General features: G+C 39.7%; 1 protein-coding gene across 1 annotated transcript in view; it reads right to left on the bottom strand.

Moving 5' to 3' along the window:
- GLIS3 (GLIS family zinc finger 3) overlaps window positions 1–16,185 on the bottom strand; it is a 176,086-nt gene that overhangs the window by 36,638 nt on the left and 123,263 nt on the right. Inside the window, 2 exon segments of the mRNA XM_009884321.1 lie at window positions 12,318–12,428; window positions 13,883–14,044. Coding sequence (XP_009882623.1) covers window positions 12,318–12,428; window positions 13,883–14,044 — 273 coding nt within the window.

A 16,185-nucleotide genomic window follows, 5' to 3' on the forward strand; every position in this document is an offset into this window, starting at 1 on the left:
TACCTCTCTCCCTGCCCCATATCAGATTGTATCAAATCTGAAAACATGCAACTATCTTATAAAAAATGCCACCTACATTATACCTATGAGTCTTCCTATTTAATCTTCTTTTTTCTTCCAGCTCTAAGAGGCTTTTAGATCATTTTTCTGTGAACAGCAGTCTAAGAGCTGAGTTGAGCCACTCAAGAAGCACAAAAAAAATCATTCTTTTGTACCAGATGGATTTGGAGATATAGCTAGTATATGATATTGCTAAACATCGGCTTCTTCAAGTAAATGCAGCCTGACAAAGAAAACAGAATGGTTTGCTTTCCCTTTCTGAAAAGACATCTGTTTGGCAAATTTTCACTTCATGAGTGGAAAAAAGTAGAACTCATCCACCTGGTGCTTCATTTACCACAAACATATTTTTCTTCCTCTCACGGCTTACAAAAACGGCCACGAAAATCTGTAGATAACATCAGCAATTATTAGTATACAGAAACAATGTTTTTCAGATTTCACATTCTTTTTTTAAACTCTCCTGCATCCTTTATATAACACTGGCCTTCACGTTAAATATTTTATTTTGTGATAATCTCCACTGTAACTGAAGTTCATGCATGTACCAGTTTCTGCAAGGAAATATTCATCTGTTCAAAATAACACACTGATTAGAGCCTAAGACTAGAACTTAAACTTTGGCAGCTTTACTAGTAAGAGATCCAAATTATTGGCCTTCGGGAATATGATTTTTACTCTTGCAAAGATTCCTTAGGATATCCCTGAAAAGTCTGACCTGACGTCTGTGAGCTGTCTGATTAATGTGTTTCCTGGCTAGATGATGATGTGATGTGATGGCTGGGCTGGCACTGCTAACTTTCACAGTTCCTACAGCCTCCCATTTATTGAGGGGCATTGTTTCTTTTGTTTCAGCTTGTTCCTTTTGTTGTTAACACCCTAATTCATCCCACAGTGCAGTCTCAAAAACTGTGTTAGCAGATGGGGCAGAGATCTGAAGGACAAGGAGGAAACAAATGGGCACACAAAGGCCCTCCTCATCGGGGGACTGCCAGCGAAACCAGTATATCATTGCTTCAGGAGTGATACTGAGGACTCCAAAATTAGTACCTGCCAACGCAGGCCAGCTGCCGATATTCATTTCCAGCAGTGCAAAATCTGCATGCCAACGATGGACGCAGAGGAGGTTCCAGTCTGGAATAGGGACACTCAATGAGGACAGTCTTGAAGACTTGAAGGGTGTTTGGGCTGCTGTCAGGGCGGTTAACTGCAGCCTCTTAAACATCCTTCACACAGCTTCAGTCTTGCTGGCTCATATACTGGTGATGCTTAAATAGTATCATGAACGGGACAGCACATGTAAAGCCCAGACAGAAGTGCTATTGGGTAATGATAATCATAGAATTCTAGAATCATAGAATCATTTAAGTCAGAAAAGACCTTTAAAATAATGAGTCCAACTGTTAACCCAGCACTGCCAAATCCACCACTAAACTGTGTCCTAAGTGCCATATCTATACATCTTTTAAATACTTCCAGGGATGGTAACAACCTCTTCCTTGGGCAGCCTGTTCCAATGCTTAAAAAACACTTCTGTGAAGAAATTTTTCCTAATATCCAATCTAAACCTCCACTGGCACAACTTGAGGCTGTTTCTTCTTGTCCTATCACTTGCTACTTGGGAGAAGGGACTGACACTCACCTCGTTACACCCTCCTTTCAGGTAGTTGTAGAGAGCGATAAGGTCTCTCCTCAGCCTCCTCTTCTCCAGGCTAAACAACCCCAGTTCCCTCACCCGCTCCTCATAAGACTTTTGCTCTAGACCCTTCACCAGCTTCACTGCTCTTTGAACACGCTCCAGCACCTCTATGCCTTTCTTGTACTGAGGGGCCGAAAACACAGTATTTGAGGTGCAGCCTCACCAGTGTGGAGTACAAAGGGACAATCACTTCCCTAGTCCTGCTCTCCACACTATTTCTGATGCAAGCCAGAATGCTGTCGGCCTTCTTGGCCACCTGGGCACACTGCTGGCTCATATTCGGCCGGCAGCTGACCAACACCCCCAGGTCCTTTTCTGCCAGGCAGCTTTCCAGCCACCCCTCCCCAAGCCTCTAGTGCTGCATGCGGTTGTTGTGACGCAAGTGCAAGACCTGGCACTTGGCCTTGTTGAATCTCACACCACTGGCCTTGGCCTATGGATCCAACCTGTCCAGATCCCTCTGGAGTGCCTTCCTGCCCTCAAGCAGATCAATACTCTCATCTGCAAACTTATTGAAGGTGCACTCAATCCTCTTGTCCAGATCATTGATAAAGGTATTAAAACAGAACTGGTCCCTATACTGAGCCCTGAGGAACCCCACTTGTGTCCAGCCGCCAACTGGATTTAACTCCATTCACCACAACTCTTTGGGTCCAGCCATCCAGCCAGGGTTTTACCCAGCAAAGAGTATGCCTGTACAGGCCATGAGCCACCAATTTCTCCATGAGAATGCTGTGAGAAATGGTGTGAAAGGCTCTACTAAAGTCCAGGCAGATAACATCCACAGTCTTCCCTCATCCACTAAGTGGGTCAGCTTGTCATAGAAGGAGATCAGGTTAGTCAAGCAGGACCAGCCTTTCATAAACCCATGCTGACTAGGCCTGATCACCTGCTTGTCCTGGACATGCTGCATGATGGCACTCAAGATGATCTGCTCCATAACCTTCCCTGGCACCAAGGTCAGACTGACAGGTCTGTCATTCCCCAGATCCTGCTTCTGGCCCTTCTTGTACATGGGCGTCACATTTGCTAACCTCCAGGCAACTGGGATGACCCCAGTCAGTGAGGACTGCTGATAAATGATGGAAAGAGGCTTGATGAGCGCTTCTGCCAGCTCCCCCAGTACCCTTGGGTGGATTCCATCCGGCCCCATAGACTTGTAAGTGGTGAAGCAAGTCACTAACCATTTCCCCTTGGATTACGGGGGCTTCATTCTACTCCTTGTCCCTGTCTTCCAGCTCAGGGGGCTAGGTACCCTGAGAACAACTGGTCTTGCTACTAAAGACTGAGGTAAAGAAGGCATTTCCTCATCCTTTGTCCCTATGTTTCCCTCCACATCCAATAAAGGATGGAGATTCTCCTTAGCCCTCCTTTTTTTGTGAATATATTTATAGAAACATTTTTATTGCCTTTTACTGCATTAGTCCAATTAAGTTCTAGTTGGACTTTGGCCCTTCTAATTTTCTCCCTGCATAACCTCATGGCATCTTTGTAGTCTTCTTGAGTTGCCTGCCCCTTCCTCCAAAGGTCACAAACTCTCTTTTTTCCTCTGAGTTCCAACCAAAGCTCTGTTCAGCCAGGCCGGTCTTCTTCCCCGTTGGCTCATCTTTTGGCACATGGGGACAGCCTGCTCCTGCACCTGTAAGATTTTATTCTTGAAGAATGTGCAGCCTTCCTGGACTCCTTTGCCCTTCAGGACTGCCTCCCAAGGGACCCTGTCAGCAGGCCCCTAGAGAAAGAAGGACTCATGCTCTCTCAAGCCTACCTTCATGTATATGCTGTGGCAGGCAAGTGAAGACAAACAAATACAGAAATGGGTATCATTTGCTACTGAAAATGAACCCAAAGAATACAAAATGCTGTGGGAATGTACTGACATGTTTACAGAGTTTTGAGACAATCTGGATTTTTTTTGGCATGTTTGGAAAAGTAATGAGAAGGACTGCACTTATTCCTTCTGATGCACTTTTCAACACACCACGGTGCCGGAGCTCACAGGAGTACATGCTCCGGGTAGAAACCAAGTGCAGGGAGGAACCATGAATGTTAACACCAGACCAAACCAACAATGTGCTGGTCATAACAACTGCCACAGCTGCCACAGCTCAACGAAAACCATAGAGGGGTTTCAATGTTTCCTCCTCTCCACAGAGCAGAGCTCTAGATGCACTGCTGGCAAAGCATATCTCCCACGACAGAGCTTCCTTGCGAGGCACGCCTTGTGCATCCCACCACAGTGCACATCGCTGCCGCCACAGCAGCTGGGGATGGGGGGTGCCAGCCACCGCCAGTCCTCCTTCGCTTTCTGGGTCTGTTTTCCTGTTACTCACTGACCACACTCAAAAGAACTGGTCATTCGTAGTCTCAAAAGTTTTCCAACAAATTGTATGACTAAATTCCTTAAACACTGCTGCCCGTTCCTAATCCCTTTTTGCCAACATCCCTTTCAGGAAAAATTGCTGCACGCCATGGTGCCTGATTTATATTTCATTTTGGAAACAGGAAGTGAAGGGATTAAAGTTGGGGATTAAAACACTTACTCTTCACTGCATTTTTTCTGCAGAATAGTTTCTTTGTTGCCATGGGCACTGCTTACTGACCCTTAGCCCCTGAATGCACTTCTTTTTGCATGAGTGACATCTTTTAAATGGACTCCATAGAGAACAAATGAGGGAAGATATCCTTATGTCCAACTGCTCTCAAAGCAGGAAAATAGATTTGCTTCCCTTTCAATCCATTCTCTCCCTTTTGCAGTTTTAACAGCGAAATCTGAACTAAGAGTTTGAGCAAGGGCAAGTGAAACTTGAAAGATGCAGAAGCAAACTGGGCTCATACTGTAGGATCTGGCTGTTTGCTCCCCATGAGGCAGGTGTTCACAAACAGAGCACTTTCTCCAGATTAATATAGTCACATAATGGACAATGTCACTGGTAACAAGCTTAGTGCCTGAATAACCTGCTGAAATACCAATGATGTAATGCTCTAACCCTCCTTGGCTCCCTCTTTCCTCATCAATTAAACACTCTGAGTTAGAAAAAATTTTTAAAAAGTGCATTTATTTCTCCTAAGAAACACATGAAGCATTGTGTTTCTCGATTCACAAAAAAAAAAAGCCTAGTTCAAATACTGAGAAATGAAAGGAAAAACTGGAAATAAGTGCTGCAAAAATAAATAAACCAAAGATACTAGCTAAAGAAAATCACCAGACATTGTTTTCTATTTATGTTCTCTACTAAGTCTAAATGCTGGTGTAAAATTTTGTTTATTCAAAATCTTTTGACAAACTGGTAGCTTCATCGATTGTGTGGTAAAATCAACACGTAGTCACAATAAAAAAGCTTGCTTCTGCTGTAAAACAATGTAAACAATAAACAACTAAGAAGCGTGCAGCCCTGTAAGAAGTCAGAGCTCTGTTTGATTTTGCTGAGGGAGTAATATATTTGCTGACATGACCCACAAAATACAAAGGTAGACAATCTCTCAAATCTTTATAGAAAACTCCACATTAACCTGTAATGAAAACTTGTATGCCTTATTTTCAGAAAAACACTGTTCCACAGGGGGATATCACATCTTTAAGCACTTCATTTTTTACCCCTTTTCTCTTAACATTTTCATTGCAAGATGGGCAGGTTTATATACATTATACATACCAGGGCTCTAAGAGAGATGAGATGAACTGTTAGAAAAGGGATATAAAATTACTAAGCTTCAGAAGAATTCAGTTATTGAGATCTGCCTCTAAAGATGGAGATTTTGTATCCCTTTTTGCTAATATGGGGGTTGGAGAGTGGCAGAACAGCAATATCTGCAGGATCATTATCATGTGTGCAAGGTGGCTACTGTAAAGCCCCCTCAGCTCAGAGAGGAACCCTGGTCAAGGTCAGCACAGGCCACTCTGCAAGGCAATTCCAGGAATTGATTTGGCCAGGCGATCATTATTCTTATTTCATTATTTCCAACATGCTCTACACCTAGTGTGGACTGCTCTGCTCACTAGCCTGTACTACAGTCTGAAGTAGGAGTGGCAGTATAGCAGCTTTGTTCTTTATTGCAATCAGGAAAAGTATTCTGAAAACTTCCAGCCATTGCCGGCTGGTTGATTTTTGAAAGAGCAATAAATGCAACATGGAAGAAACCACACACAAATAGCAGCAGGATTCATTAGAGAGATCCTGATTGCCTGTCCTTTATTTCTCCTTAGCACAATAACACCTGAAAAGATCTCCTTCCAACCAGATATCACAGGAACAAATCTTGGAAGAGTCCACCTCCATTGGGAGAATGTTTTGACAAGTCCCCAAAAGGTACTGTTCAGCCATCATTTTAGAATTGACCAACCTGTGTCAAAAAGGAAGATGAAATGAACAAAGCTGGAAGTCTGCACACATATTCCTTATCTCCTGAGGTCTCACCACCCTCCATTCCTTAGTGATTTGGTAGTTGTACCATATACACTACAATTCCAAAAAACCTCCACCGACTGTAGACAAGTTTCAGAAATGTCCTTTGCACCACCTTTCCCAAAGCTATACCTCCATGATATTTGCTTTCTGGCAGAAACAGTGCAAAAATGCTGTCTTGGAAAAAGCCAGGAAAATAGACACAAGTACAACTGCTATGTTAGACTGAGACTAAGTACAAATCAAATAAATAAATAAGGAGCAAAATACAGTTAAGCTTAAACACTGCACACGTTAGCTGATCTATGCTCCTCTTCACAGTACTGAAAAATCCAGTAGAGATCATCTACTATGCCATGAATCTGCTGAGGTGTTAAGCTATCAGGTCAGCTGAATCCATGCATGGTTCCCTCAAGACCCATTTGAATGAGCTAAGATGATGCAGGTTTCCAGGAGATAGACAGCTTTCAGAAGCAACTTTCAGGTAAACATTCAACACCCGAAAGCTTGTCTGTATAATCACTCTGTATCTGATACATAACTAATCTACACAAGATCAAAGATGTCGGCTGGGCACTGTTAACGCTGCCAAAGAATCAAAGACTGATCAGCTGAAGGATTGTATTATTTGGTATAAATTGTCTTTCACTTCAACACCCAGACTAAGACTTCTACACTCTCTTTAGCTGGTCTTGGTTATCTGAACTGCTGAAATTATCTTTTCCCTTTTTTCCACAAGGATGGAGCTAACCAGTTGCATCCTTATCTCTTGTTTCCTCTAATTAAATGGAAACAATCTTTTAAATCTTTTTTTTTTTTTTTTTTTTTCAGGATACACTGGCTTAAAGAACTATTATACATCACAACAGTTGTTCACGGGTGTAATTATGGATAAAATTAAAACTGTATCTAAAAGCACAGCCATGGCATTGTTCAGATGATAAGGCAGATGTTACCGAACTGAGTTTGTCCTTGCCAAACAGCTGTATGAAATCAAAGCAACCTTTTGTCCTTTTTTTTTATTATGTCTTATCTGTTTGAAAATGCACTTTTTCGAAAGATAAAACCTTTAAAAAACGCATTAGACATTGCAGATGTTCATGACAAAATCTACACAAAGCCAGTGGAGGGTTCATTTCATTCACAGTGGGACTTGTACTGTAATACTTACAATTGAATTAAATATTTTCTTTAGATTTACAAATACAGATTTCTTCAGCAAGACTCCTGCAGAAATAGTGAATGTTTTTTCATGGTAAACTTGTATGAAAAAGATAATGTTCTTACAAGGCTAAGTGCTAGCTTGCACAACAAACAGATCTTCATGAAGAGCATCATGGTAGTATTCACCTTCTTTCAAATCGCTGGATATACAATAGTGCAGGCTCTGTATCTTGTTAATGATATGTTGTGTAATTTCATTTTCACTAATAAAAAGACTTGCAAACTAAAAGAGCTAAGGATTCATATTTTCAAATACAGTATCGTCAGTTCACAGATGAAAGAAACTTGCTGTTTACTGAAAACTCGGAGCATAACCAACTGAATATAAGCTTACTTGTGTCAAGTAGTGCCCTGTTTTTTGACTAGTCAGAAACTCCATAGGGTGACTCAAGGAACAAAACTACTCAGCTGTGTTTAAGACACCACACCAAAGCTCTCAACTGCAGCCTTCCTTATTATAGCTGTTCTACAAATAAGAACTATAGGATCTAATAGGCATAATGATTCACCCTGACTTCACGTAGACAGTAGTACTTCTACCATTAACAGATGCACCTAATATTATAGGCTGGCGATTTTCAGGGGCAGTCTATACTCTGAACGAAAAGTATCAAAGCATAAAAGGTTTTGAGCTATTATGAAATCAGAAAATAGTGTTTTGTAAGAAGAATAAATAACATCAAGATTAGCTGAAGCAAATACCTGCCTCACTCATCCTTCTGTTTTCCCAAGCTTTTCTCCTGATTCTCTGCACTTCCACAAAGCAAGCCAAGTAACTATCTTGTTTTTACTGGGTATTTGAAGGAATAAATTAAATAGAAATGTCAACCTATGAATTTTATCTCCTTGTCCTCTCCTTTCAAAATCCTGCATGTTTGCCATTGATTCTGGGAAACAATCAGTTTAGGCAGTTTCAGACCCTCTTCAGATGAAAGCTGCTAGTTCAGGAAGTGACTCAGCTAAAAACTGGATTTCTCTCCTTTGTAGAGTTTCCCAAAAGGAAAAAAAAACCACACTCATTTATCTTTCTGGTCCCGCTCTGCCCTGAAAACACTTGGAAGATGGAAAAAGCTGAACAGTTGTTAGGTAATTATTGATGTGAGGTGAAAAGAAAAGGTAAATAGTTCATGAGATCCTAAATCAATATGAGGTCCAAGCTAGATAAAGATTAGCAAACACACAGCATGTGAAATGTCTAAGTGGCATTTGCCTGTATGTACCAATATGCCTTCTAAATTGACAATTTAGTTGAACTTTGCATATGAAAAAAATTAAAGGAAAGGAACGGGGTGAAACAGGAGAGAATATAGGAGTATCTGTGGAGGAAGAAAGACCTGGGGCTGGTCTTACCACAGCATACGCACCTCAGCCCCCTACAGATGTTCAGTTTGGGTTGCATATCCTAAAGACCAAAAGCTACAAAGGTGGAAGATAGAATAAGAAAGGAAATTGAAAGAGAAAAGAATTATAAAAATGGAATGAGAGAATGAAAAAAGCAGGAGAATACATAAATTCAGGCTAGGCAGCCTGAAAGTTATTTTAAAATAACAATTTCGAAGCAGATCCTTCTTCCAGATGAGGCGCAGACTCATCCAGACTGCTTTAAGTTACATACACTGTGTCCACTGGCAGCTGGCGTTTGAGGAGAAAGAGTGAGAAACTGCAAATAAGCAGTACAGAATAAACATGCTTTCCCCTAATATATTTAGCTTGATGTTGACTTCTATCTTGAAGCACGATCTCAAAGCACCGGTATCCCTTGCAAATCTCATGTTTATTTTTTAACCCTGTCTTATTATCCACAGAAATATCCAGTTCCCTTTGAGTTCGCATGGCTCTTAGCTTCCATTATATGTTGTGGTAATAAGCACCACATGGGAACTGTTCAACGTACAAAAAAAATCTTTCAAGTTTGTTGTCCATTCAAAGTTGAAAGGCGGACATGACTAAGAAAAGGACAGGTCTTTAAAGTAATTGTGGTCCAGGGGCATGTTGTGCATTAGCATTCCTCGCAGCATCACCTCACGCTCTCATTTTGGTTGCTGTCTAGTTTTCTATTGCTGACTTCCCTGCTTAAAAGGAGCTCCATCCATCTTCCCCAAGGGAAAGTTACATCCAGGCACAGTCAGCAATTTTTACTTTTTAAAATAAGATAGGAAGCACTGCTTTTTATCTCACCAAAATATTTTTAAAGTACAGACTGAATACTATGATGCATAGAGATTATACCTAAAATGTTTTGACATTTTCAGCACCTGTTCCCAGGTGTTTGCATGGTATTTATGTACATGTTTGCCCTCATGTTTATGGAGAATTTTACAAATTACACGAAGATGATTAAAATAGGCATGGCTCTCTTTATTCTTCTGCTTTCCTTTGAAAAGTAAATGAAAGTTCACTGCACTATCCACTAAATTGCTTGCACTGAATGTATTCATGCTGGGATCTTCTTGGTCTATAGGATTTCATCCCATTACCTGGAGAGATTCCCAGTTAAATGGATTTGGTGGATGGCTGGAGGCCGGGGTTTGGGAGGAGAAGGGGAACAGTGGCTGCCTTACAAGATCTGCAGAAAAGGCATTTTTGCCTTACATGGTAAGCCATAAACATGTATCAACAAAAGTTGCTTAAAATAATTCATTCATGAAAATTTATCTGTATCACATTGCATAATCTGGCCACATCTTAGAGGGCCAAGGAAAGGGTCAAAGCTTTGGAGACAGGTCTAGAAAACCTGGGCTGAAGACTTAATGTAATGTTTAGCACAGCAAGTAGCTGATTCCACTGGTATGAATATACTTCATCCTGCTATTTTAAGTCTATGCAACATCAAAGACACATTTGCAGGTACAGTCTTGGAGAGTCAGCGACTTAAGACACCACAATAATGTCACTTGGTGTGTAGGGGGAGGTCAAAAGGAGGATTAAAAGCAGTCAGGCACAATATATTAAATGAATCCATGACTAACGGGGTGTGACAGCAAAGGGTTTCATTCTTTTCAACAGAATAGATCCCCAGGGCTGGAAGTATTACTCCACTGTGCCTTTATCACCTTGGAATTTTTATGGTTATTTTTGATGAATTCACATTTTTGTAAAGACTTTTTTGACATTAGGCCAATTTTCACTTTTAATTAAAGCCATAAATAACCTTAATTCTGCATTAAAAGGTTTATTGTTTCTTACTTTTTATTATTATTACTGCCAGGAAATATTTCAAATACCAAAGCATGATGTTAGTTAGCAGTTATAAGTTCTCAAAGGTCCAGTAACTACGCTGTACCTTGTAAACATTATACATTGCAAACTTTATCCATACGTTAAGTATCTGGTTTGATAGATGCCTCAAGTTTTCTTTTCTGTTGTGGAGGTTTGGCTTATTTCCCCTCCCATATGTCAACATATCTCAGGTGACCAATGAGCATAAATAAATCCTTATCACACAGGGATGAAAAAATAAGCAATTTTACATCTAGAATATGCCATAGAGAGTGAAGCGAGGAGGAAAAAGGGCCAGGTTTAAACTGTTTGGCACAAAGAAGGAATGAAAAATGGGCAAAATCAAATAGTGAATGAAATGCAAGAAGGAAAATACCACATAGTTTTGCAATCTGACAAAATGAGAGAGAGGAGATAACACATTATTTCACTTCCAATGACAGTAATGCTACAGTGCAGTTTAATACCCATATTCAGGTCCATTATGCCAGTTTTAGTTGAGGCATCACAGACAAATTTCTCAGAATGCAATGCCTTGGTCAGCATTTACTTCACATGCTTGTAAAAGACAGTGTCTGGGTGGCTGAGTTGCCCTCCTGGGGCAGGCAGAACAGGGCTCACAGACTTCCTTTGGCAGTCCTGCCTGTGGGCAGCGTGCACAGGAGCAAGGGAGCCAAAGCACTGCTTATTAAGGTGAAAATGAATGCTTAGCGACTTCATCTCTGATACAGGTGTGGGCACTCATGAGTTTGAAGGAAATTCCTCAAGAATACTACAGGCCAGAGGTTGATGACGTGCAGGTCTCTGCTGACATGTCCTGCTTCAACAAACCATTGAATCAAAACTTATTCTTCGAATTTGTATACTGCAGCTTTAAAGACTGACACTTAGTGCTTCCAATGCTATACGAAGCAATTTTTTTGCTGCTTTCCATGCATTTAATTTTAAAACTTCTAAACTATAACTTGTTTTACATGGGGTTGACATCTCAAAGGTTTATCTAGCCCTATGCCAGTTCATGCATGTTCCCCTTTTATCAGGACTAGTTTCCTTTAAAATGAAAGCTTCAGTTTTTATCCTCAATGATCTAGACAATCTAATGAAATTTATAAGACTGATTTATAAGAGGTATGATGAAAAATGCTCAGAAAAAAAAAAAAAATTCCCCTAGGTCGCAACTCAGCTCTTCAAAGATGTGCTTATACATATAAACAGCTGTTGATTCATGGACTTGACATCCACATGGAACTGGCATTGTGAAATTTCTTGGTATTTGGAAGTGTCTGGCATATGGAAATACAACTTAGAGCTTAATCTCACATGCTGTCCATCTGCCCTCAAAATCTATCCTTCCATCTGAGCCTGGCCATGTAAACTGGATTTTGTATTACTATGTATTTAAGAAGAGGCAGAACTTTAAAACCAAAAATTTTGGTTTTCAAAAATTATTTTTGGTTTGTCTCTTTATGTATGTACGTTTAGTGATTAATCATCACATCAAAAAGTAAAAGCATTAAAGGAAGCTGCCTCATTAAGTCAAAGATTAAATTACCATCTATGTAAGAACCGCATCTATTATTTCCCATTAACGGTTTTTCTAATCAACAGTCTGAAATCAGCACAAGTACTTGAAGATGCATTGAAACACCTAGTATTGGAACACTGCATTCTCCACACAGGCTTTACACCAGTCAACAAGGTAGAAAATTTACCTTTTTCCTGACCTGTTGGTCTTTGGAAGAATGGGCTTTCACATGCTTTCTCAGGGAACTCGGGTCTGTGTATCGTTTAGTACATCCTGGAATCTGACATGCATAAGGTTTCTAAGTCAAAAAGAAAAAGGATAAAGCAGCTGTTATATCACACATTATTTTAATTCAAGAGAATCCCTTTTGAGCCTTGGGATGCTGCAAACCACATTACTACAGAACACAAGTTGTACGTTATTATAAGCAGAATGCTTGGTAATTTATTAGAAAGGGAAAGGAGGAAAGTATGGCTTATAAGGAAGACAAACCAAAGGAAAGATTTCATTATGGCACCTTTCATTGTTACCTTTTTTTTTTTTTGTAATCAGTACAATGAATATTGCTAGTTATACTCACAATTCTTCCACCCTCAGAGCAATCTTTGACTTAATCAGAAATTACATTCTTTAGTGAATCAGGTAAAGAAACTGCAGTAAAGGCCCAGATAGACTGTTAGGATTACAGAAGAATCTGCTTCAGAAAAAGAGAACAAGAAAAAGTGTTAGTTTACTACATTACATAGAGAGCAAGCAAAAATCAAAGCAAGCATTGAATACTGAAGTTTCACAAATGTTACACACAACAATACACATTTTAATGTGAAGTACAAGATAAACTCCTTCAGCTTAGATTTTCTGGTAACACATATAATAGAAAGATACCAGTCCTGTAATAGCTTTATAGTTTTCTTAAAAGAAGGCCCAATAAATAGAACTCATCAAATAAATAAAAATCCATTTAAATATCTCCTTCTGCCTGTTCTATTCTGTCTGTCTTCCCTAAAGACTTGTAGGTCCACAATACAGAGTATTAAATGAACATTAGGTTCAACTGCTGAAATTAGCTATTTTGCAATTTAGCCATTTATCTTTCACAAAGCATTTCTGAAAACACCTTGTACAAATTATTAACTTACCAGCCATACTATCGACTATTCCAAATGGATAATTTAAGTTTTGTGACAGCCATTTAATCCAAATCGCCTTGTTCTTGTTTTCTTTCTGGACTTCTGCCCTTTGGAAACTGCTTGTCTCTGACGAAACAAGATCTTTTGTTATGAAACAAAAGTTTTTAAAGAAATCTCAGCTGTGACTCAAATTCACAAGCAATAATTTGTTGGCATGAAAAATTTTCAATTTACAGAATTACTCTTCCTCTTTTAACTTTCTGGTACATGCCCCAGCCTTAAGTTTAACTGAGTTTTTGTCAGAGAATAGCAGTTGTTATCACAGATGGCTTCCATGTCTGTGCGTAATGACTTCAGGTTCCCTAAAGATCATCTAAGTCGGAGAAAATTACTGGCTCTACCTGCAGCAAAGCCCATGGGGCTGTGGCCTCTTTATCAACTAGTTTGGCCCATCTTCATCCATGCTTACATCACTGGTCACTCCTGAATGGCTTACACAGCCTCATCAGGCACTTCTCCCTCCCATCTCTAAGGTTATGGGCTACCTGCTGCCACCAAGCTGGAGGAAAGGAGCACACAGTCTAATGTACAGGGGACTGCAATGGGACTTCTGCTTCCTTACAGTGTCCAAGTGTGTCCTCTGGTGCTTGGCGCGGTCGCTGGAGTTGCTGAATGCTTTCTGGCAGCCAGGGTGCTGACAAAGGTACGGCTTTTCACCCGTATGGCTCCTTAAGTGAATCTTGAGATTTTCTAGTCTGGAAAAGGCTTTCTTGCAACCCTCAAACTAGAAAAGAGAAAGAAACGATTTGAAAGGAAAGCACACACAGCAAACTGCAACAGCAAACACCGAGCAGGAGGGTGAAAGGGCTTGCAGAGACCTCCAGCCTGCTATGGCTGCATGCCTCTGGAGCGGAGGAAAGCCTGGCTTCTCGGTGTGGGTGTTGCTGCAGGGTTTGAACCATTCAGGCCATAAGAATGTATTTATCCTTCCTGCATGCGGCTGAATTAGGAAACTATGTCCCACTCCCATTTTACAGATGGGACACTGAGACCCAAAGAGATCGGTCAGATCAGAGCGCAGCACCACTCAGCCCCTCTGGGAAAGTCAGACCCAGCTGATTCTCCCAAGAGCACACAGACAGCGAAATGGTCACTGTGGGGCTCCCACATTCCATGCTAGCTACCTTTACCTTGGCTCTGGGCTTGTCTGGATATTAGCAACTGAGCCGAACACACGCATCTCTCAGTAGCAACCCAACCTACAGAGCGACAACAAAATCATGCAGGGAAATGTCAGTCTGCTCTGCCTTGCAAAGCGTGATGGAAAAAGTAAAATGATTTTTGAAATATTGCTTTACCTTTCTGCCACGAGTAAATGTATGAAGTACTAAAAATAATGGGAGCCCATCAAAACAGGATTTAATCCCTACGGGCAACGAATAATCACGCGGCACAGTATTTCTTCACCTAATCAAGTACTGCATCTGCAGAGAAATCTGTTTATATAAGCAGAAAACCAGCTCTTCATCTATCATGTTCCCACAGTATACTTTATCCTAAGTGAAACTAAAAACCATCAGTTCTATTTGACACTAGCATTTTTATGTACATTTGATCTCAATTGGACTTGAATATTTATGAGTATTAGTTGTAAGTATAGGCTTTTTTAATTCTATCAGTCAAGATCAATTTATCTCATTAGTTTCAGCTGCTGCATATTCCACTATACAACATTGAAAGCATCTGCTGCAGAACATGTTATTTTGCAGTTCTGGTATACTTGCAAAAAACAGTTATGCATTAACAGATGTCAAACATTTCTGATGCTAACACAAAATTTTCCACCATTTCTCTCCCTATTCATTTTACTCACTTGAAAAGAAATGGGCCATTTTTCACTAATGTTAGAATAACACAAATAAATTCTATAATATTTAATAATTCAGTGCATGTATATTTATAAAAGCACAGGTAGGAAAACATTGACACAATTCTGGGCACAATTACCATGCCTTTCTTTTCATCACTGAATTTTAAGCACTTCAGTTTTTTGGATTAATGCAAGAGCGAGTTACAATTTCAAAGAATAACATGCAGGGAGAAAATACAGAGAAAAAAAGTTTCAGCCTCCCCAAACAAAATGGGGAGGCTGAATTTCTGTGCAGCACTCACTAACAACTTTTTTTTAGTTTTAGCAACAGAGTGAAATATAGACTGAAATTTGCCCAGGAAAACACAGTATAAAGAAGAAAATACACATTACTTACAAAATAGCAATATTAAAACTAAGCCTAAGAAATCAAAGCTTGAGAAAAGGGATGAACTACGCCCCCTATATCATAACTGCAATTTTATCTTTCACACATATCAATTTCAGAAAATTTCTCAAGCCATGAAATTTTTTGTTTATATCCTATCCCTTTATCCAAAGCAAACCTACAGTGCTTTTCAGATTATCCAATTTTGATCACTAATCATTTTACAACATACTTGTAAATATAGTGTTGCCTTTATGTTTATGAAGGTTTAGTATGCAAGTGAAACATTGTTGCAAGTGTGAAAATATTTTTGCTTTTAGGGAACTATTCTTAGAAAATATTTCAGGATAAATAAATAAATAAATAAATAAAAATTAGACATATATTTTACAATTGCCTGGATAAAAATAACACTTTTTTTTACGAAAAAGTAAAGAGTGAAGAAAGCACAAAACATATGAGAGTTAAAAGACTGACACAATAAATGGCCTTTGAAAAGCAAAATAATTCAAAAGCAACTATGTTAAAATAACAAAGAAACCTACTGATTAGCCCACCTTATGCAGACAACTTATTATTTCTCACTAAATTTATAAAAGAACTACCATCCATTTAAATGACAGTAACTAAGCTGTACATAATTATGAAATAAATTGTAGTTATCTCA

The sequence above is a fragment of the Charadrius vociferus genome, unplaced genomic scaffold (genome assembly GCF_000708025.1).
Source record: "Charadrius vociferus isolate BGI_N301 unplaced genomic scaffold, ASM70802v2 scaffold183, whole genome shotgun sequence".
NCBI classification, from domain to species: domain Eukaryota; kingdom Metazoa; phylum Chordata; class Aves; order Charadriiformes; family Charadriidae; genus Charadrius; species Charadrius vociferus.